Genomic DNA, 21,602 nt, shown 5'->3' on the forward strand with positions numbered 1-21,602 from the left:
AATGATGAATTTCTGGGTGGTAAATGTCAATTTTTAAACCAAATCTTGTCTGAGAAATATTAATGCTAATAAGTGTTGCCCCAAGGAGATAAGACTAATATCTCTTCAGAGCTTTCACCAGATAGTCTGATGCCAACAAGTCCCCACAACTGGCTAGTAGCCTGTCCAGCTCCCTCAGGCCCACACCTGCCCTCTACCCTGCAGTAATAATAATTGTGGTATTTGTAAAGTGCTTACTATGTGCCAAGCACTGTATTAAACACTGGGGTGGGTACAGGCAAATTGGTTTGGACACAGTTCCTGTCCCACTTGGGGCTCAGAGTCTCGATCCCCATTTTACAGATGAGATAACTGAGGCACAAAGTAGTGAAGTGACCTTTCTAGGGCCACACAGCAGACAAGCGGCGGAGCCGGGATTAGAACCTATGACCTTCTGACTCTCGGAGCCGTGCTCCATCCCCTGTGCCAAGCACTAGGGAGCTGCAGCAGCCTTTAGAGTCCCAGTAGGCTGGCAGTGACAACTAGAGAGATCCTTCAAAGTGCCAAAGACAAATCAGGCGGCATTTGCACCATATACAGTAAGTGCTTAGTAAATACCATTGATTGATTGCAAGTCAGGACGAGTACACCAGCCCAGCCTTTCACATGATGAAGAAATGTCTGAGAAGCAGCGTGGCTTAGTGGAAAGAGCACGGGCTTGGGAGTCAGAGGTCATGAGTTCTAATCCCAGCTCCACCAACTTGTCAGCTGTGTGACTTTGGGCAAGTCACTTCAATTCTCTGGGCCTCAGTTACCTCATCTGTAAAAAGGGGATTAAGACTATGAGACCCACATGGGACAATCTCATTACCTTGTATCTACCCCAGTGCTTAGAACAGTGCTTGGCACATAGTAAGTACTTAACAAATACCATTATTATTATTATTATTCTCCAAGAGTCCTTTCCTGACTCAGCCCTCCCTTTCTCTTTTCCCACTCCCTTCTGCATCACTCTGATTTGCTCCCCGTATTCTCCCCTCCCTCAGCCCCACTGCACTCATGTACATATCTGCAGTTGATTTATATGAGTGTCCGTCTCCCCATCTAGAATGTGAGCTTGTGGGCAGGGAATGTGTCTACCAACTCTGTTGTATTGTACTTTCCCAAAGTTCTTAGTCTGGTGCTCTGCACAATAAATGCAATTAAATGAGTGATTGAAATTGAAGCTGAAATGGAGTATTCAGACTATTGTGGGTTTGGGGTACCCTTTGGAAATGAGTTGTTTCTCCCCCCCCACACACACACCCGGCCCATGAGCAGACATGACTGAGTGGAGTCTGAAAGGGAAAGGAGAGTGTCTGTTCCTCTCTGGAGTGAGACGGGGGAGACTACCCACGCACAACTGTAATTTTCTCTCCTTTTTAGAATTGCCAAAGATTCTACAGAACCATTTCCAGCGAAGTCTCCAGAGGGGGATAGCAAACCTATGAAGGCCCCATTGCCTCATCCCGCTGTTGTTCGTTTGATGGCAATGATCTAACCCTAACCCTGGAACAGAGCAACAGACGGGAACAGAGAGCAGCCCGGCAAAATCAGAACAATCTGTGTAGGCAGGTGGGAAATGGAGCTAGTCGTGATGGTAAAAGCTCTCTCTCCTCTGCCTCGGGCCATATTTGGCCTGATAGCTATATAATCTTTTATAGTGTCAGTGGGGGTTTCCTAATAAATGAACCTTGCTGCTTTCTGGCAGCCCAAGGTGCTGTACAGGTGCATCATGAAAGGATAAAAGGGAGCTAGCTGTTGGGTTTCAGCTCAGGATCCCTGAAGTCACTGGCAGTGAAATGTGAACAAAGGAGCAGAATGAAAGCAGAAAATCAGCTACAGCAGGTTTGGATTTTCTGGGGGCTTTTACGCAGCCTTTTTGTGGGAGGAGGGAGTGCTGATCATTCCAGACCGTGCAGGATTGAACTTTGGTTCCCAGATGCGCTGGGTTTCAGGATCCATCAAATTTCTATAAATGCCCAAACTTGAAATTCATAGCATTCCCCAAAGTCTTCTAGGACCATCCTCTCATTGCCTGTTCTGGTATTATGGAAAGGGAGATAAGTTAGGACCAATGCAAAAGAATCTAGACTTTCCTGTTAGAAAAGGGGAAAGGAAGAAATGAAAACTGAACAGAAAAACAATAGTCGGAATCATTAAGCCACACTGGCAGCACAAGAAGCTGCATTTCACTTGTTCTGCCCTCGACTCCTCAGGAATGGAATGGTAGTCCAATCTTTTGGTCTGGATTTTACAAAAATGCTGGTAGTTACCCATCATCATCTCAGTGTAGTTCTCTCCTCAGTTATCTACAAAGTATTATGGTAGGAAAGCTGAAAAACTACCAAATTAGGGTGTTTTATTCATCATATAATTCCCTCTTAACATCAGGTTTCAATAATCAATCAATTGTATTGAGTGCTTATTGTGTGCAGAGCACTGAACTAAGCACTTAGGAGAGTAGATTACAACAGAGTTGATAGACATGTGCCCAAAATGAGCTCACAGTCTAGAGGGGGAGACAAACATTAATATAAATAAATTACAGAAATGTACACTAGTTCTATGGTGCTTAGGGAGAGGTGAATAAAGAGAACAAATCAGGGTAGCTCAGAAGAGTGTGGGAAAAGAAGGAATGTGGGCTTAGTCAGGGAAGACGTCATGGAGGAGCTGTGCCTTCAGTAAGCCTTTGAAGGTGGGGAGAGTGTCTCTCAGATATGAAGAGGGAGGGTGTTCTGGGCTAGAGGTTAGTGGCAAGATAGACGAGCTCAAGGTAGAGTGAGTAGGTTGGCACTAGAGGAGTGAAGTGTGTGGGTTGGGTTGGGAAGAGCAGCAAGGTGATTGAGTGCTTTAAAGCCAGTGGTAAGGAGCTTCTCTTATATGCAGAGGTGGGTGGAGGTTCTTGAGAAGTGAGGAAACATGGACTGAACTTTTTCGAAGACAAATGATCTGGGCAGCAGAGTGAAGTATGGACTAGAGTGAGGAGAGACAGGAGGCAGGGAGGTCAGCAAGGAGGCTGATGGAGTAATCAAGGCAGATAGGATAAGTATTTGGATTTATGTGGTAGCAGTTTGGATGGAAAGGAAAGGGCGGATTTTAGTGATGTTGTGAAGGTTAAAGATGAGGTCCACGCTGGTCGAATGGCAACACTATACTGTTGTGATGCTCAGGACCACTTGACTAAATTCAAGCAACTACTCAAAACCCAAAGAATATATTCCACATTTCTCACTGGCTTTCTTCCTTTGGGAATGGTTCATCAAAGTACATTGTTTTCACATACATAAGACTGGGTATCAGCTAAGTTACAAATGCTTGGGGCACTGAAATTAAGATGTTACCCTACACATGCCCAGAGACTTACAGCCAGAGCAGTGATACGGTAATAATAGAAGGCCAGTAGACTTGCCCATCTGCTTATTAAAATTGCACACTGCCTGTCATGTCCTGCTTACTTCCCTTTGATGATTGTGGTGGTGACTGTGATGAGGGTGGACAATTCTGGGTGATATATTGCTGCTTATTCAGGATGAACCTCACAGTACCACATCTTTGAGTGGTAACAGCAGGATGGCACCATCGCTTGGAGGAAAGAGATTTTACAATTTTAAACTGATTGAACTTTGTGTCCTGTATTTCTGAGAATACCCTCATCTCATTCATGCTTAGAGATAATCAGTGTACCCTTCCATTCTTTTATCTTCTTCGAAGTAGAAAGTTCATTCCTCTCTTTAAAATGCACCAATTACATTCTTGAACTTATATTTAGATGTGTGGAAGATTTCCAAACATATTAGATGCCCACCACAGATAAAGGTCTGTATATGTGTCACATTTAGGGGAAAAAAAGACAGGAGAGGGAAAATGTGGAAGTGAATAACAGCCTGAATCAGTCTTATTATAAATTTATGTCCCCTTGGACATTTCCTTGACCACATTTATATGTAGTAATACAGTACGAAATAAGGATTTGTGGCTTCTCAGTTATCACTAGATATATTTTGGTAGGAAAAAAAGATCTCTGTGGTTGTTTACAGCATATCTGATAATACAATCATCCGTTTTATAATAATGTATTTCTTTGAATAGTCCTGTATTTTTAAAATTCCATAAGTCATACAAAAGATATTTTAGACCATTGATTGTTTTACAATTATTGCCAACAAATAGTGTATTTAGTCCCCACCAAGTTCTAGACACTAGACTCAGGGCTGTGGGTTTACAGGATTATGGAATAGCTATGCTTTCTTCCGTTGAGAAATATATATATATATATATATATATATATATATATTCATATATCTAACGATAGTGATAGTATTTATGGTATGTGCTAAGCATTAACTGTATGCTGAGCAGTGGGATAATCAGGTAAACTCAGGATAGTCAGATTGGACACAGCCCCAATCCCTCCTGGGGCTCTTTCAAAGGGGTAGGGAGAACAAGTATTTAATCCCCATTTTACAAGTGAGGAAACTGAAGAGCACAGAGAAGTTGACTTTCATATATCCTAGATCACACAGCAGGCAAGCAGCAGAGCTGTAATTAGTTGGGATTAGAAGCCATCTTCAGGAAATTCACCAGTTCTGTTAATCTGGAAATAGGACAAACTGACAAATAAATATTAAAATTGATCTACTGACAAACATGTTTTACCAGCCAGTCTGTCCTTTAGGGGACATGCAGGCTGTAAACTCAGCATTGTTTTATATTTCTCTGGCACAAATCATTTCCTCACTTGGTGAGTGAGAAAGTGACCATGTGTAAGGGTTACTCAGCTCTTGTGCTCTTTTCTCAAAGCTAGATCAAGCTGTCTTCTCCATCTATACTAAAGAATTGAAACAGGTCCTGGAATTTAGGACAGGTAGGGATCATGCTACTGGCCTATGCAAAGCAGAAGTTGAAAGGCAGTGGGAAGGTGAGAAGTTCCATCTCTGCCAAATTAGGTGTGAAATAGCAGCAGGTTGTCTGGCTAGAGTTTTGCCAGCAACCTTAGTGGAATGCAAAACTATCATGGGAGCATCCATTGGCACGATTAGTTTCCATGAGGCCAGTAAGCATGAGGTGCAAGTCTCCTCCAAGTCTTCCCTTCACCTGGCTGGTGAAGACACTGCCTAAAGTTCAAGTTCATGGCATATATTAGCCCTCCAATGCTGCAGGGGTAATGTTGCCCAAATCAAAATATCTCCTTATCCCCCTTCCTTCTGTCAATTTGTTTGCAGTCAGTTTAATAGGCTGTTTATGGCTGAGAAGCAATTTTCCAGGTTGTGTATGTTAATGAAAAACACTTAATCGTTGTAATACTCATCAGCGGGAGGAGTATGACCAATTTTTTATTTTTTAATGGTATTTATTAAGTGCTTCCTGTGTGACAGGCACTGTTCTAAGCACTGGGGTGGATACAAGCAAATCAGGTTTTACGCAGTCCATGTCTCATGTGGGGCTCATAGTCTTAATCCCCATTTTACATATGGGGGAACTAGGGAGAGAGAATTTAAGTGACTTGCCCAAGGTCACACAGCAGACATGTGGTGGAGCCAGAATTGGAACCGAGGTCCTCTGTCTCCTAGACCTATGCCCTTTCCTCTAGCTACTCTGCTTCTCAGCATGTCACATTTCAGGTCATGTTCATTTTTATGTCATGGTTCTTTAACCCAGGAATGGGACATTCAGTAACACCCTGATGGGTTTTTTTTCCTAAACAAAAAAGAGTGTAGAAAAGTTACAAAACTTGATTCATTTTTAATTCAAAGTTGAGTTGGGCTGCCATTTCAGAGAGTTATAATCCTTCTGAAGTGGATTGGTGGCCTGCAGTTTTCCAGGCAACAACTAAGAACCCAGTCCTTGAAAAGTGCTTTGGGGAAATATGCAATATCACAGCTTTAGAAAAGGAAATCTCCCCAGGAATGGGGAGGAGATTCCATTGGCTATCTTTAGAGAGATCCTATCCGATAACTCACTTCTAAAATTAAGCTTATAAAAGAGAAATTATATGATGAAAATGAGTTGTGTAAATATCCCCAAATAAATTTACAAATACTCTCCAAGTATTCCAGGACAATATTTCACCTTAATCAACTTCACTTCATCAAGCAGTTTGATTAACAGTAATCTGCTCAGCAGTATGGAGAGGGGGCAAGAGGTTTGGAAATATTAGTGACTGTGTTCCAGAATAAGAAACTGAGATCATCATCATCAATCGTATTAATTAAGATCCAGAGGGGTTCAGTGGAAAGAGCACGGGGCTTTGGAGTCAGAGGTCATGGGTTCAAATCCCAGCTCCGCCAGTTGTCAGCTGTGTGACTTTGGGCAAGTCACTTAACTTCTCTGTGCCTCAGTTACCTCATTTATAAAATGGGGATGAAGACTGTGAGTCCCCACCGTGGGACAACCTGATCACCTTGTAACCTCCCCAGTGCTTAGAACAGTGCTTTGCACATAGTAAGCACTTAATAAATGTCATCATTATTATTATCACACCAGTCAGTGGCAGAGCACTGCTCAGATTCTAACACTATATTCCCTCTCCAGAGAAATGTCTAAAACTTGCGATAGAAATTCATGTCACTATCCAGTCTATTTTAACAGTTTACATAAGTGAATTTTTGTTAAAAATCTAGTTTGGATTTTTTGAGGTAATTTTCCATTTTTCAAATTCAAAAACGACTTTCTATTTGCATTGACAAGATTTGGCCCTTGGTTTGAAGAACTTCCAGGAAACCAAAGAGGAGAGTGCCTCTCAAACTGTGGCTGAAGGCTTCCGTGGCTTAGTGGAAAGAGCACAGGCTTGGGAGTCAGAGGACGTGGGTTCTAATCCTGGCTCAGCCACTTGTCTGCTGTGTGACCTTGGGCAAGCCACTTAACTTCTCTATGCCTCAGTTACCTCACCTGTAAAATGGAGATTAAGACTGTGAGCCTGACTTGAGATGACCTGATTACCTTATATCTACCCCAGTGCTTAGAACAGTGCTTGGCACATAGTAAGCACTTAACAAATGCCATTATAATAATAATAACAATTCTCTCTGCTCTCAACTCAGGGCTCATTCTAAACAAACTGACAGCTGCCAATCAGTCCTGCACCTACAACAATAGGGAGCAAGTTTTTGCTCTAAGCCATTGTGCTTTAATGAGAAAGCTGCTTGCACTTTATTTGGAGGATTTTCTTTCTCATTTGTCCAGGAGTTACATTCTGTAACTGACTTGGCCTCTCTGTGGGCTGAGGACAGGTTCTATTGGATGAAGCTTTGGAATGCCAAGGATGCAAAGTGCTCCCTGGAAAAGTAGGTCTGGAGATGAAAACCGTGACAAAGGGCAAAAAATTCAATGTGCAGACAGCACACTTCCCCCTTTCCTGATCATTTGAGAGGCAGAAGTTGTATTCCAAGTTCACCCTTTAAACTGTTCCTGGTTCTCCCTTCTCCCACCTCTATCCTCTCATTCATGCTGTACCCCGACTTGAAACTCTCTTGCCCCATATACGAAATCCTCATAAAATTTCACCTTCTCCTATTAGTTAGCATCCCAAGTCACATAAACCTGTTGGCCGTCTCTAGCACTGTAGACTTACTTTTTACCATCCCAAGTGCTTAAGTATAGGTCTATTTAATTACTCATCTTGATTACTCTATTTGTGAATATTTTTATGGCTGTCTCTCCCATTACTGTAAGCTTCTTACTGGCAAGGAAGATGTCACTTATTTATTTTGTACTTCCCAAACACTCAATACAGCTCAGTGCCTTGCATCCAGTTGGCTTTCAGTAACTGAGAGTACTTCAACCCCATTTTGTTGCAACCCTTCTATCTCTCTACAGTTGGCAAACGCAAGACTTTTCACCAGCCTTTTGCCCTCAGTTTGTACCTCAGTCCCATCCATTTTAAAGCTTGAAAGTTCACTTCCTGAATGGGGGAATGAACTCTGGGACTTGATATCTTGTGAATTTCTTCATTCTTAGAATCTTCATGAAGACAATTTTTCCAGTAAATTATTTTAGACATAGGGTTAGAATTTGCCTTGGACATGCTGAGGGAGGTGAGGTTTTGATGTTAAATGTACCCCTTGGTTGGGTCAAAGGAAATTGGCAACACCCTTCTTGGATAGAAGACCATTTGCTGTTAATACATGTGGCAGAACCCTAAAACATGCTCAAAAACACAAAAGCATTAACTGCCAGCCCAAGCTGTGGGTGAAATTCAATCCCCTCATTACAACAACATGAAAATGATATCCCAGAAGAATAAAGGCTAATGTGGGAAAGACTAAATAGACTGGATAAAGAAAGGCTGGGGAGGAAATGTGGTTTCATTCACAGCATTATCTCTAAACTCTTTAGCTTTCAGGTTGATTTTGACATTTGTAGAAAACAAGTTGAAATGATCAAATGCGAAGCAAGACAGAAATAGAGCCGTGGGACTTGTGGGCCGCCCCTTTAATTTCCACAGTGCACTGGGGCCGCCTCCCCAGCAGTCGGAGTTAGACTCTGACTTGTAACACATCTTTGACAAGATCTGACAGTTTCCAGTCAGTGTGCAAAAAACTCATTATGGTGGCTCTCTGGCACTTCTGAAGCCAGTTCCCTCCCAGTCTTCCCCCACGCCGAGATCTCTACTCCCTTCCTGACCCTGTACTAAAAATGAAACGTTGGCACTTCTGAGACAGTGGTTCCAAGAAGGAAACCTATAGGAGCACCAGAGATTTCCCCCCTGAAGCCCAGTATAGAGGGGAGTCCAGCCCTTTTGACTCGATAGTGCAGCTGGAGTGATGGGCCCCATCTGACTGCTTCCCCCAGCTTGGTGCTACCTCACAGCCAGGAAAGAGTTTGTGGTGCTAATTGCACTATGTGCTTGCCTTGTCTCCCTATAAGATTACTTAGCCTAGAGGGCTTATATACATATATATGTATATAAGCCTTAAAGCTATGGTTGGCCAACATTTTTGACTAAAAGCACCCAAAATTCGTGTTTTAGTTTTTCTGGCATCCTGGATATGCTATTAAATATGAAATATAATGAAAATATGTCATATATTAAACTTAAAACCTAAATTTACGGTGACTTCAGCCAAAAATGTTGGCCAACTACAACAGTAAAGCACTGGTTTCAGAGACAATTATGTAGCAATTGTCTCTGTGTAACCAGCTATTCTTCCTCCCTTTATCCCTCTGCCATTCCACAATGCCCATTCTCTTCCATCCTCCAGGAAATTTAGAAGCGTTGACCTGTGAGGTGCTTCTCCAGTGACACCTGCCGTAACATCAATCTGCAATTTCTGCTCCAGTATTTTGTATTTCATATTTACTTAGTGACAGTTTCCCCCACTTCTTCCCCAAAAGGCCTGAATTCTCATTTTCTTTCTGATTTCTTCGGCATGCGGCACTCCCGTTTAATGACACCGAACAGAGTTTGACATCAAGTGGCATTCCATGTGTGGGAGAAATATGCATGGGGGGGAGAGATGAGAATCTGGCCCATAACAAACTGTCTGAATTTCTTTAACTGTGGTAGAGAAAAATATGCCTAAATCCACAGAACTGGAAGTCTTGAAGAAACCTTTCCTTTTTAAACGTCTGGAATCTGAAAAACTCCAGTTCTAATAGAGTTTTGTGGGATTTTTCTCCCCAGCTGCTTGAGTTAATGGCCTGTATGTCTGAAGCAGCTGGAGTACTAGTAGAGAGCTGACTGTGAATCCCGTGGGGAAAAGGGACGCTGCTTGAGTTCTCATATTTTATCATCACCCCAGTGCTGAGTACAGTATTTAATAATAATAATTATTATGATGGCATTTATTAAGTGATTACTGTGTGCAAAGCACTGTTCTAAGCACTGGGGAGGTTACAAGGAGATCAGATTGTCCCACGGGGGGCTCACAGTCTTAATCCCCATTTTACAGATGAGGTAACTGAAACACAGAGAAGTTAAGTGACTTGCCCAAAGTCACACAGCTGACAATTGGTGGAGCCGAGATTTGAACCCATGACCTCTGACGCCAAAGCCTGTGCTCTTTCCACTGAGCCACACTGCTTCTCTTGCCTGCGGAGAAGTCATATGGCCTAATGGAAAGAGGATGGGCCTGGTAGTTGAGAGACCCAGGTTCTAATTTCAATTCTGCCACTTATCTCTTGTGTGATCTTGAATAAGTGACTTAACTTTCCATACCTCAGTTTCCTCATCTCTAAAATGGGGATTCAGTAATTGTTCTCTCTCCCCCTTTGACTGTGAGCCCTATGTGGAACAGGGATTTGTGTCTTATCTGATTATATTGTATCTATCCCAGCATTCATTCATTCATTCAATTGTATTTATTGAGCGCTTACTGTGTGCAGAACACTGTACTGAGTGTTGGGAAGTACAAGTCAGCAACATATAGAGATGGTCCCTACCCAACAACGGGCTCACAGTCTAGAAGGGGGAGACAGACAACAAAACAAAACATGTAGACAGGTGTCAAAACCGTCAGAATAAATAGAATTATAGCTATGTGCACATCAGCTCTTTGCATAGTGCTTGGCACCTATTAAGACCTTAATAATAATGGCTGTGGGATTTGTGATCATTAATATTACATCGCAGCCATCCAGTAAATACCTCATGGCACTTATTTTGAAGAGCCCAAAGGACCGAGAAGTCATTCAGTATGAGTCATTCAGTCTGATTCCCTCTAGCACTGTCGAAAAGCCTCAAAACAATGGTGAACCTGCCCTCGAGTTGGACGCAAGATCTGGTTTATTTCCCCAAATCCCTTCAAGCAGGTAGAATGTTCGGTTGATTATTGGAGCTTTAAAGAAGGAGAAACAGGGGCACTGTGAAGAATTTTTTCAGGGTCACCCAAGCCAGGAGAGGGGCCAGGTAGAGCACTCAGTTTTCCCAAATCCAGCCAATGGATGATGATAATGATTATATTTGTTAAGCCCTTACTATGTCCTAAGCACCATATTAAGTCGAGACAAGATAATCACAGGCCTCCTTGACTGACGGAGTAGTTTCCTGGTGTTTGTTTTCCAGAATAATCTCAACTTGGATGACCACTCTCCTGCCGAGTCGAGTTTCACACTCCATGAGGAGGAGCAGAAGGAGTATCCTGACCACCGGGCAGCACACCGACCGTTCCCAAGACAGCGTTTCAGGCAGGAGAATGGACACACATCCTTACAGAGGGATGGGCCCAGGTCCTTCCTTCTGGATCTCCCAAACTTCCCAGATCTGTCAAAGGCAGATATCAACGGGCAGAATCCAAACATCCAGGTAAACCACCACCACAATCAGAGGGTGGAGTTCTCAGCTCTTGATGAAGTGGGCCTCCCCCAGTTCTTTCCAGGGATTGCTTCAAAGTGGTACCTGGCGGCTCGCATATCCTGCTTGCCTCTCGAGCAAGATCCGGCAAAGGATCATTTTATCCTGCAGGGTGAATGATGAGTGTCAAATCCCTGAGCTTCTCCTTGATGAACTCCTATAATTGCACACAGCAGGCCTGGGCTTGGTAGGTAATCATCTAATGACCCCAGCGGATGTCTTTGCTTGCTTGTTCTTGTACTTTGCCAATTTGTTTTCAGTTCCTGTTATTTGGCTGTGGGTGACCTTTTCCACCTTTTTCTTATTCCTTCTCTCTCCTCTGAATGCCAGTAAAAGTGCAAGAGGAATTAGTACAGAACCAAGTAGAATACCTAATAGCCAATCATTAAATCCACTTGGGTTCCAAGCTCCTCTTCTCAAACATATAGCGCTGAGGTGTATTTTTAAGCAACTCTTCTGGTTCCCAAGTTGTTTTGCTTGAGCTGGCAGTTTGAAGGTGGCAGAGAGAAAGGACTTGAATCTTTCTCCTCCAGGACCATAAAACTCAAAGTTGAACCAGTGGAATTCCTTAAAGAACACTGAAATCGTCATGCACTCCTGATACTGCTTCTAATTAGTCCTGAAGTTTTGTAGTTGGCTGCTGTGTTAGAAACATTATAGGCATTGCCTTACGACCTTATACTGTGAGCCACATAGAGAACAGGGATTGGGTCTGACCTTACTAATGTGTATCTACCCCGCTGCTTAGAACAGTGCTTAAGAAATACTGATTATTATTATTATTAATAGTAATAATAATATTTAGTATTATTATTAATAGTAATAATAATATTTCCTCAGTGACAAGTCTACATTTAGTAGTAGTAGTGGTAGTATTTATTAAGCACTTACTGTGTGCAGAGCATTGAACTAATTTCTGGAAGAGAATACACAGGAAAGAATTAGAATTTGTCCCTGTCTTTAAGCAGAGATGTCCAGAAGACTAGCAAACAAATTTTTTGTGTGAGGGATCACTAGGAAAGACCGAAAGCCTTGGAACTGACAATCTATTACTTCATACACAGGGACTTTCGTTCCATTGTTTCATCGATTTGGACTGAGGTGGTTCTAGTACCAGACAGACAGACCTAGCAGGAAACGGGCATGCTGATTGCCCACAGATATATACCTACTGCTCTTATTTAGAGTCTGGGAAATTTATATAGGAAATGCCCTAGAGGTGGGAAAAGCCACAGATGGTCTTGAAGTTGTGGGTTGAGTTAAATGGTATAGTAATAAATGTATCAAATAATAATGCAAGCCACAAAAACTTATATAAATAGGGAGGGAAAGCATTTCCTTGCTGGGAAGTTATTGAATTCTTAGAGCCTGGGCCAAGAACAGAGTTTTCAGACAAGGGAGTTTCTCAAACTCCCATTCCCTCTTCCAAATAAATCAGTACAACTGGGTTCCTGAACAGCCTAGCTGTAATCCACTTGAGCCCATTTTACTTGGTATCTAAATATCAATGAATACAACAGCAATTCCTTCGGGTCTCAGCACTTAGAGACCAGATACTTTTGCCAGAGAAGAGTGATGGGCAACAAATAGGCATTGACCCCAGTCCTAGCACATGAGATCAGTTTGTGCATGTAGGCTTGAGCGCAGCCAAGATTGCAATTCATTTTTCATCATAATAAGCTGTTTTGTCTAGTTGAATGTGAAGTGAAGAATGCTTTGGAACAATTCTTACTGGCTAAGTGTGTGTTGGGGTGGGGGGGTGTGCATACGCGGGCAAGCACAAGGATAGAGGAGAGCAGAAGAGGGCCTGTAGCTCTGAAGTATTATATAGTGTGAGAGGGCAAGACCCAGCTGTTCACTTAATGTTCATCTCCCAAATCTCCTTGGTTCAGTTTCCCTTGTGCAGTCCTGAAGGTGAGGATGTGTTACAAATGGGAAGAATTAACACTAATGTCTTCAGGCACTCATGAAGTTACACACACACACAGAGACCCCTAATAATAGACTTAAAGAGTTTAAGGCTTAAGGCTTTGTTTTCCAATCCCCTCTGAGAGGAGAAAGTATGCATCACAGGGCTGTGAAAGTTGTGCCTAGGAAAAGCATCGAGTTTGCAGGGACTTCGTGAGTGTTGCTTTTCACTTCAAGTTGAAGAAGGCACCATGATGTCCTTCAGTATTCTGTCTCATTTTTCTGCCGTTCATGTTAGGGACAGCCAAGATCACCCAAATTCATAAAATATTGGTTGCTGCAAAGCTACCAGAATCAGGATCACTTTGTTTCAGAATATAAAAGGTATTTGGCCTGGTGGACTGGAAACAAAGGCGACCACAATCCAGATACAATTAAAGTAGAAAGTCAGTACAAGAGCCGGCAAAGGGCCTCTTTTTCCATCAGTCACAGCTGTGCTCTGCTACATTTCCCTGCAACAATCCTTGTGTCTGCTAGACTTTTGAAAGAATACCCAGGAGTAGTCTTTTATTGACCCTCTTGTGTCCCATTAACCCTATGCCCTCTTCCCTACTGCCCCATTCCTCAAGAAATCATATCAAGTCCAGTTTCCAGATCTGCGTCACTGAAAGGCCCCGTTTGTGCGATTATTTTGTCAGCCGCTGTAGATATAGAAGATGAGAGAGGATAGAGGAGCTGCTTCTGCCCTCCTAACGTGGAGGCTTCCTAACTGTGTGTATGTGCTTGTGCGTGCATGTGCTCGTGCACGCATGTACGTGCGTTTGCATGCGCGCACACACACATACACACACATCCAGCATCGGCTGCCCTTCCACTAGCTGCCAGAGTCTGCAGCCGTACGCACCACTGCACCTGAGTAAACTAAATCCCGGGCGGTGCTTTTTAAAAAGGGGTGCTATGGGCCCTTATTGGCAACAACCTCCACTTCCTTCCAGCCGAGCTCTTTTGTTGCCATGCTTGGGTTTGACACATGGCTGCTCAGTAATGTAAATGGGCCTGCCCATGGGACAGGCTCCTTCAGGATAAACCCTTTCCATGTGAAACAGAGTGAAGTCAGGTGAAGGGGCCTTCTCAATGCACCATTTCCCCTGCTAGTTTTTCCCTTTATCTTTTTTTTACTTTATCCCCCTGCCCCCTCCCCTGGCAAACTGACTCCCTGCCTCCGTTACTCAGGCTCCAATGGGGGGCCCAAACTTGGAACGTGATATGCCACTTGGCTGACCTTGCACACTTCCCTTCTCCTTCAGTTTCTCCCTAGTTTCCCACACTCTGACCCCATCCCGGTTGCCTCTCGGCCTTTTCCGCTGAGTCCAGGTCTTCCCCACTGGCCCGTGGCCCCTAGTCGTTGACAGCATCTTTCAGCAATGAGGCCGGAGGTGGGGGTGAGGGATGCTGTCCATCTCCTGCCCCTGAGATGACCACATCATCTACTCCCCTGTCATTTTTCACATGATTGAAATGGTTTGATCTCAAGGAGATGGTGCTTAGCTTCAGTGGGAGGCTAGGGTTTGGTGGGGGGCAAATCTACTTTGTGCAAAGCCAGAGAGATTCAAATGGCTGGATGGACACTTGAGATGAAAGTTTAAAATGGAATTATTCAGCAGAGATAGCAAATCTGGGGCATGTTTTGACTGAACCATGGTATTGACTTTGTTTTCTGCTTGCAACTGATTGTCAGATAGCAAATCCCAGCTGGAAAAAAAAAGATCCTAAAATAAACCCCTTATGGAGCTTGGTGCGCCAGTTTGTTACTGTGATACATTCTCATCATCAAATAGCCCTCTTTTTCATAATAAGTTGACATCACTATTCATCTCAAGGAATATGCGTGTTTTTCTTCCACCTTGCATCAGAAGATGATATTTTTTTATCCCTGGAATTCCAATGCCTTTCTCTTTCTTTTTTCTTGCAAAGGTCTGTTTACACAGCTACAGGCCTTGCCCCCAGTTTCTATCAGATCATTCAGACCACAGTGCTGTGCATGCTTTTACTCCTGATTTTTGTTGAGCTCTTTCCATTTCTGGAAATGTTTTTGGAGTTTTACTGCTGACCTCAGCTCCTGTTTGCCCCTCTGGAATCAACAACTTTCTGCTGGCCATTAAACCCTGAGGAAGGCAGTTGGAAATGGTGATATAAATTTCCCGACCCAGAGGCTCCACTCTTGCCCTGAAGGATGACCCAATGGGGAGAAGGCAAAGTCTGATGCCCTTTAATTGATCTTTCTCACGGGCCTGTAAAGGAGGACACAGGGTGTTGGATGTCTTAGACGATGAATCCTATGTGGGACAGGGACAGTGTCCAGCCCAATTAACTTGTATTTATCCCAGCATTTAGAACGGTGTTTGGCACATAGTAAGCACTTAACAAATCCAATAGTCATTACTGGTGAAAAGCCTAGCACTGTCTGTATCAAGAGGCTTGGGGGAGGAGGGTGACTTCTTGTTACACTTATTTACTGTATTACTTTGAGGAAATCGTTTCACAGTTGTGTTGAAGGAATCTTAGCATGTAAAATGGATGTCACCTCCATAATAATAATGGTATTTATTAAGCACTTTCTATGTGCCAAGCACTGTTCTAAGCACCGGGGTAGATGCAAGGTTACCAGGTTGTCCCACATGGGGCTCACAGTCTTAATCCCCATTTTACAGATGAGGTAACTGAGGCATAGTGAAGTGACTTGCCCAAAATCACACAGCTGACAAGTGGCGGAGCGGGATTAGAACCCATGACCTCTGACACCCCAGCCCATGCTCTTTCCACTAAGCCCCACTGCTTCTCATCCTCTCCTTACTTCCCAGATATGTTGGGAGGACAAATGAGATGTTCTACGCTAAGTACTTTGCCCTGACCAGGCAAATTCATATCCAGTAATGTTATCAGTTACTACTAATAGAATTGATGCTATCTCAACGTTATAAATGTTTTTAATATTAGCTAATGATCAAGAATCAGCAGGAATCACACAGACTATTTTGTAATGAAGAAATAGAAAAAAAAATAAGCCTTGTTATGTCTAGTAATGATTGCCATAGATAGATGAAGATGCTGATCAGCTTTATGGAACAGGCATTAACTCTCTGGTAGGAGGAAGACTGAGTCTCTAGGACAAATAAACAGATTGTCCTGGTTTTTCTCAGTTGTGGAAGGATATTAGAGCCTAAAAAAGGGGAAGAGACTTTGGGGCTCATACGCCCTTTGCCAAAAAATCTTTACAGCTATGTTGCTTTTGAGCTATGCTGATATAATGTCCTGGAAAATCTTGAGGAAATGAATGTAGTTTGCTTCTCTAACGTATATATGGTCTGGATTAGCATATTTGAGGTAAGGAAGGGAAAGGATTAGCCGGATTTGGAAACTTTTATCAGCCCTGAAAATCTGCTGTTCTTTCACACAACTATTCTTAAGATCCTGCACCCTTATTGTTACAGACTATTGCAGTAGGATTCTTTGACATTAAAGCATTGTATAAATAGATTCAAGGTAACTGGAGATGCAAGGATCACCTCTTCTATTTTAAAAGTAACCGATTGTGTTCATTAGGTAGCGCTAATTGGATTCCTGTGGAATAATGGATTAAAGGTTATGTTTCTGTCTTCTCTAATGGTGTGAGCTCTTTATATTATTGTGGGAAAGGGGTATGTTTGTGGCGTTGTATTTTAGGGAACATTAATTTTGAAGGAAGGGAAATTAAAGGGAAAAGAGAAACCTCTAAACTGCAGTAATTGATAGTGATCTGGGAGTTAGCTCTTATTTTACTACTTGCTGCCTACCCAACAAACAGCTCTTTTTATCCCCAGATTGAGGGAAACTGCAGAGCCCATTTGTTGGAAGAAATCATTTTGGCTGCAGTCTGAACCAGTCTAAAACAAAACTGTGGTGCATATTCCACTTTAATCTTGCACCTAAAGACTTCTTTTATTGCTACAATCGTAGGTTTGTCCTGTTCTACCAATTTGGTCCCGGGGGGGGGGGGGGGTCTCTTGATAGTCTCCCAATCACTGCCTCTCAATTGTTCCATCTGCAGTCAAAGGGGAGCCAGGTTGTAAATGCAGAGGTTTGTGTCTCCAGAGAGGAAACGTGTGCATTGTCCTGTAACTGCCCAACTGAGTTATGCACCACTGAACTGCAACAGCTCTTCTGCTGAAGCCATTTCGACTTCCTGGGTAATGTCCCTCCGTTGATTGCAGATAGCTGCCATCGGTAAAGAAAGGATGTGCTTTTATTTCTAGTCAAAAAGTGTTCATCTGAAAACAGCCATGGGAAAGCATTCATGGAACAGGGGAGCTTAGCATTTCTGGAGGCTGTTTTCCAGAAATGCCTTCTTTGCTTGTGCTCTTGCTTGGCACTCAATCCATCAGTCGAACTTAGCATTTGATGAGTGCTTACTCTGTGCAGAACACCGTGCTGAAGTGGAGAGAGTTTATTTTGATGCAGACATCTTTACATTCTTGTATGTCTTTGTGGGTGAATTGGTGGTTCGGAAAGCGTCTCTGAATTATGTGAACCCTTGACTGAGTGTGCAGTCTGCTCACCCTTAGATCGGGCCAGTTGTTTAATGTCCAAATTCCTGACACTATGTCATTCAGAACTGGCCCCAAAATACAGTCAAGAACGGCATGGGGACACACCTGGGTAAGCCTGCGATTTTTAAGACCACTATGGCCTGTATTGGAGGGGTTAGATTCCCTGGAGATGGGCAAATACCAATGTCGTTTGGCCAAACATCTCAAACCATTATTCCAGCATCTCGCTTGGGCAAAACTGGCAGCGTGTTTGCCTAGCATGCCTGACCTCAATAGTTTTGGAGTGTTTTGCTTCTGATTCATTTACAAATAACTAATCCAAAGTGGTGTTGCAAGAGCTATGTGATGTCCAAGAATCCCAACAGGCGTTTTTAACAAGCCTAAGATGACTGTCTCTTGGAGCCAAGGAACTGCATTTCATCACTCCCGTGACAGTGGCTGTGGGTTTGAAACCGCCTCGCCATTTGGTCTCGGACAGGTTGTAACCTTTGCCATCGCGCTCACTGCACTAAACCCAGGGGCCCGGTAAAGGAACACGAAGACGCCCAGCGATGCCTGGACTAGGCGAAATCTGAGTAAAAACCACTGACCAAAAAACCAAAAGCAATTCTTGGGTTTCCCAACTCTGTGACTCTGCCCTTTATAGTCCTACAGCCGTGTTTCAGCTTCCATCTAGCGTCCAGAATTCAGTAGTGCTGTGTTGGCCTGCCTCGACGCTAAAGTTGTCCCTGCAACCAGGGAAGGCCGAACCAGAGAATCAACCAGCCATTTTCCCCTGTTAAGCCGTGTTTTCTCCCCTGTCCCTCCCTGTCCCGCCTAGAGACTCAAATCAGGACGCAGAATGCTCACTGCCCATGCGTGTTTAAATTCCCCAGGTCACTATAGAAGTTGTGGACGGTCCCGACAGCGACCCGGAGAAAGATTTGAGTCCGGAGAACAAGCCCAGCTGGCCAATCCCTTCACCGGACTGGCGGAACTGGTGGCAGAGGTCTTCGACGTTGACCCGGGTGAACGGCGGTGACCAGGACTACAAGTACGACAGCACCACCGAAGACAGCAACTTCCTCAATCCTCCCGAGGGGTGGGATCGCCAGCCACCCAGCCACCGGACCTTCGAAACCAAAGAACAGACAGAGTACGGTGAGTATTCGCTCCAGAGCTCCTATGGGGCATCTCAGACAGCATGAGGGGAAATTTCTCATGTGGCCAGGATCCTTAGCTTCCTGGGGATGTCGTGCAGTTTTGGAAAACCGTGCCCCACAGAAACCTGAACACAGACCCTGTGAGTCCTGAACCTCTGGAAAAATGATGTTTTTTTTAAACGCTCACCAATTGTGTTTCTTTAAAGATAGCATCTTTGGGGGTCTTTGCAAAGGAAACCCAGAGGCATGTGTAAAACTGAACCCAAGCTCCTCTTAACGTACAAATCCCTAGTAGTAGTTGATTTAGTGACTGGGGAATCAACAAGGGAATTCTGTCAACTGTATCGTGTCTTTGCATTGACAGAATGTGAAAGAATGCCACTCGTGTGTGTGTGTGTGTGTGTGTGTGTGTGTGTGTGTGTGTGTGGCATCAATTGCTATATACTAGTTTTGTGCTGATTTAATCAGTAAATTGGGGTGTCTATGTTTTTGCATCAAAGAGACATACAATCCATTGATATTTTGGGGGTACTTACTTTGTGTAAAGCTTACTTCTGTAGAGAAGCAGCATGGCCTAGTGACAATAGCATGGGTTTGGGAGTCAGAGGACATGGGTTCTAATCCCAGCTCCGCCACTTGTCTGCTGTGTGACCTTGGGCAAGTCATTTCACTTCTCTGTGCCTCGGTTACCTCATCTGTAAAATGGGGATTGAGAACTGTGAGCCCCCTGTGGGACAACCTGATTATTTATTATTATGATTATTATTATTACTAAGCACTTGGAAGAGTATAAACAGTTGGTAGACATTGTCCTTGTGCTTCTGGAGCTTACAGTCTAACAAGAGAGAAAGACATTAAAATACGTTTTAGGTAAGGGAAGCAACCAAATACAAATATATGTACATAAGTGCTGTGGGATTGCATGTGTGGTGAGTGCTTAAGTGCTTAGGGGATGGGACAAGCTGAGACAATAGGCAGGGAAAAATTGGGCAGGAAGATGATAGCTTAATCCAGGTAGGCTTCCTAGAGGAGCTATGGGAAACAGCGTGGCTCAGTGGAAAGAGCACGGGCTTTGGAGTCAGAGGTCATGGGTTCAAATTCCGGCTCCGCCACTTGTCAGCTGTGTGACTTTGGGCAAGTCACTTAACTTCTCTGGGCCTCAGTTACCTCATCTGTAAAATGGGGATTAAGACTGTGAGCCCCCCGTGGGACAACCTGATCACCTTGTAACCTCCCCAGCGCTTAAAACAGTGCTTTGCACATAGTAAGCACTTAAAAAATACCATCATTATTATTAGTATTATTCAGTAGAGCTCTGAAGATGAGGGGAATGCTGGTCTGTCAGATAGGTAGGGGTGAGGAGTTTCAGGCATGAGCAAGGGGGCTCAACAGCAGGTGTAGTGAGATTGAGGGACAAATGTGTAGGTTGGCATTAAAATAATAATGATGGCATTTATTAAGTGCCTACTATGTGCAAAGCACTGTTCTAAGCACTGGGGATGTTACAAGGTGATCAGTTGTCCCACGGGGGGCTCAGTCTTAATCCCCATTTTACAGATGAGGTAACTAAGACCAAGAGCAGAGTGTGCAGGCTGGGTTATAGTTTTCTCAGGTGCCAGCCCCTCCAATCAATCAATCAGTCAATTGTATTTATTGAGCGCCTACTGTGTGCAGAGCACTGTACTAAGCGCTTGGGAAGTACAAGTCGGCAACACACAGAGACGGTCCCTACCCAACAGTGGGCTCACAGTCTAGAAGGGGGAGACAGAGAACCAAACAAAACATATTAACAAAATAAAATAAATAGAATAGATATGTACAAGTAAAATAAATAGAGTAATAAATACAATCAATCAATCAATCAATCAATCAATCAATCGTATTTATTGAGCGCTTACTATGTGCAGAGCACTGTACTAAGCGCTTGGGAAGTACAAATTGGCATCACATAGAGACAGTCCCTACCCAACAGTGGGCTCACAGTCTAAAAGGGGGAGACAGAGAACAGAACCAAACATACCAACAAAATAAAATAAGTAGGATAGAAATGTACAAGTAAAATAAATAAATAAATAGAGTAATAAATATGTACAACCATATATACATATATACAGGTGCTGTGGGGAAGGGAAGGAGGTAAGACGGGGGGATGGAGAGGGGGACGAGGGGGAGAGGAAAGAAGGGGCTCAGTCTGGGAAGGCCTCCTGGAGGAGGTGAGCTCTCAGCAGGGCCTTGAAGGGAGGAAGAGAGCTAGCTCGGCGGATGGGCAGAGGGAAGGCATTCCAGGCCCGGGGGATGACGTGGGCCGGGGGTCGATGGCGGGACAGGCGAGAGCGAGGTACAGTGAGGAGATTAGTGGTGGAGGAGCGGAGGGTGCGGGCTGGGCAGTAGAAGGAGAGAAGGGAGGTGAGGTAGGAGGGGGCAAGGTGATGGACAGCCTTGAAGCCCAGGGTGAGGAGTTTCTGCCTGATGCGCAGATTGATCGGTAGCCATTGGAGGCTACAAATACATACAAACATATATACATATATACAGGTGCTGTGGGGAAGGGAAGGAGGTAAGGCGGGGGGATAGAGTCGGGGAGGAGGGGGCTTTTCCAAGACCTAAGTGGAGGAGGCAGGGAGCAGAATAGAGACCACCTTGGCCCATCTTTCC

The 21,602-nt window shown here is 43.8% G+C and overlaps 1 protein-coding gene across 1 annotated transcript in view; it reads left to right on the top strand.

Annotated features, from left to right (window-relative positions):
• The window catches only part of ISM1 (isthmin 1), a 70,587-nt gene that overhangs the window by 37,080 nt on the left and 11,905 nt on the right, over positions 1–21,602 (top strand). The window contains exons 2-3 of the mRNA XM_038751508.1: positions 11,024–11,263; positions 18,681–18,945. Coding sequence (XP_038607436.1) covers positions 11,024–11,263; positions 18,681–18,945 — 505 coding nt within the window. The remainder of the gene's footprint in view (positions 1–11,023; positions 11,264–18,680; positions 18,946–21,602) is intronic.

This window comes from Tachyglossus aculeatus, chromosome 9 (assembly GCF_015852505.1).
Source record: "Tachyglossus aculeatus isolate mTacAcu1 chromosome 9, mTacAcu1.pri, whole genome shotgun sequence".
NCBI lineage: Eukaryota > Metazoa > Chordata > Mammalia > Monotremata > Tachyglossidae > Tachyglossus > Tachyglossus aculeatus.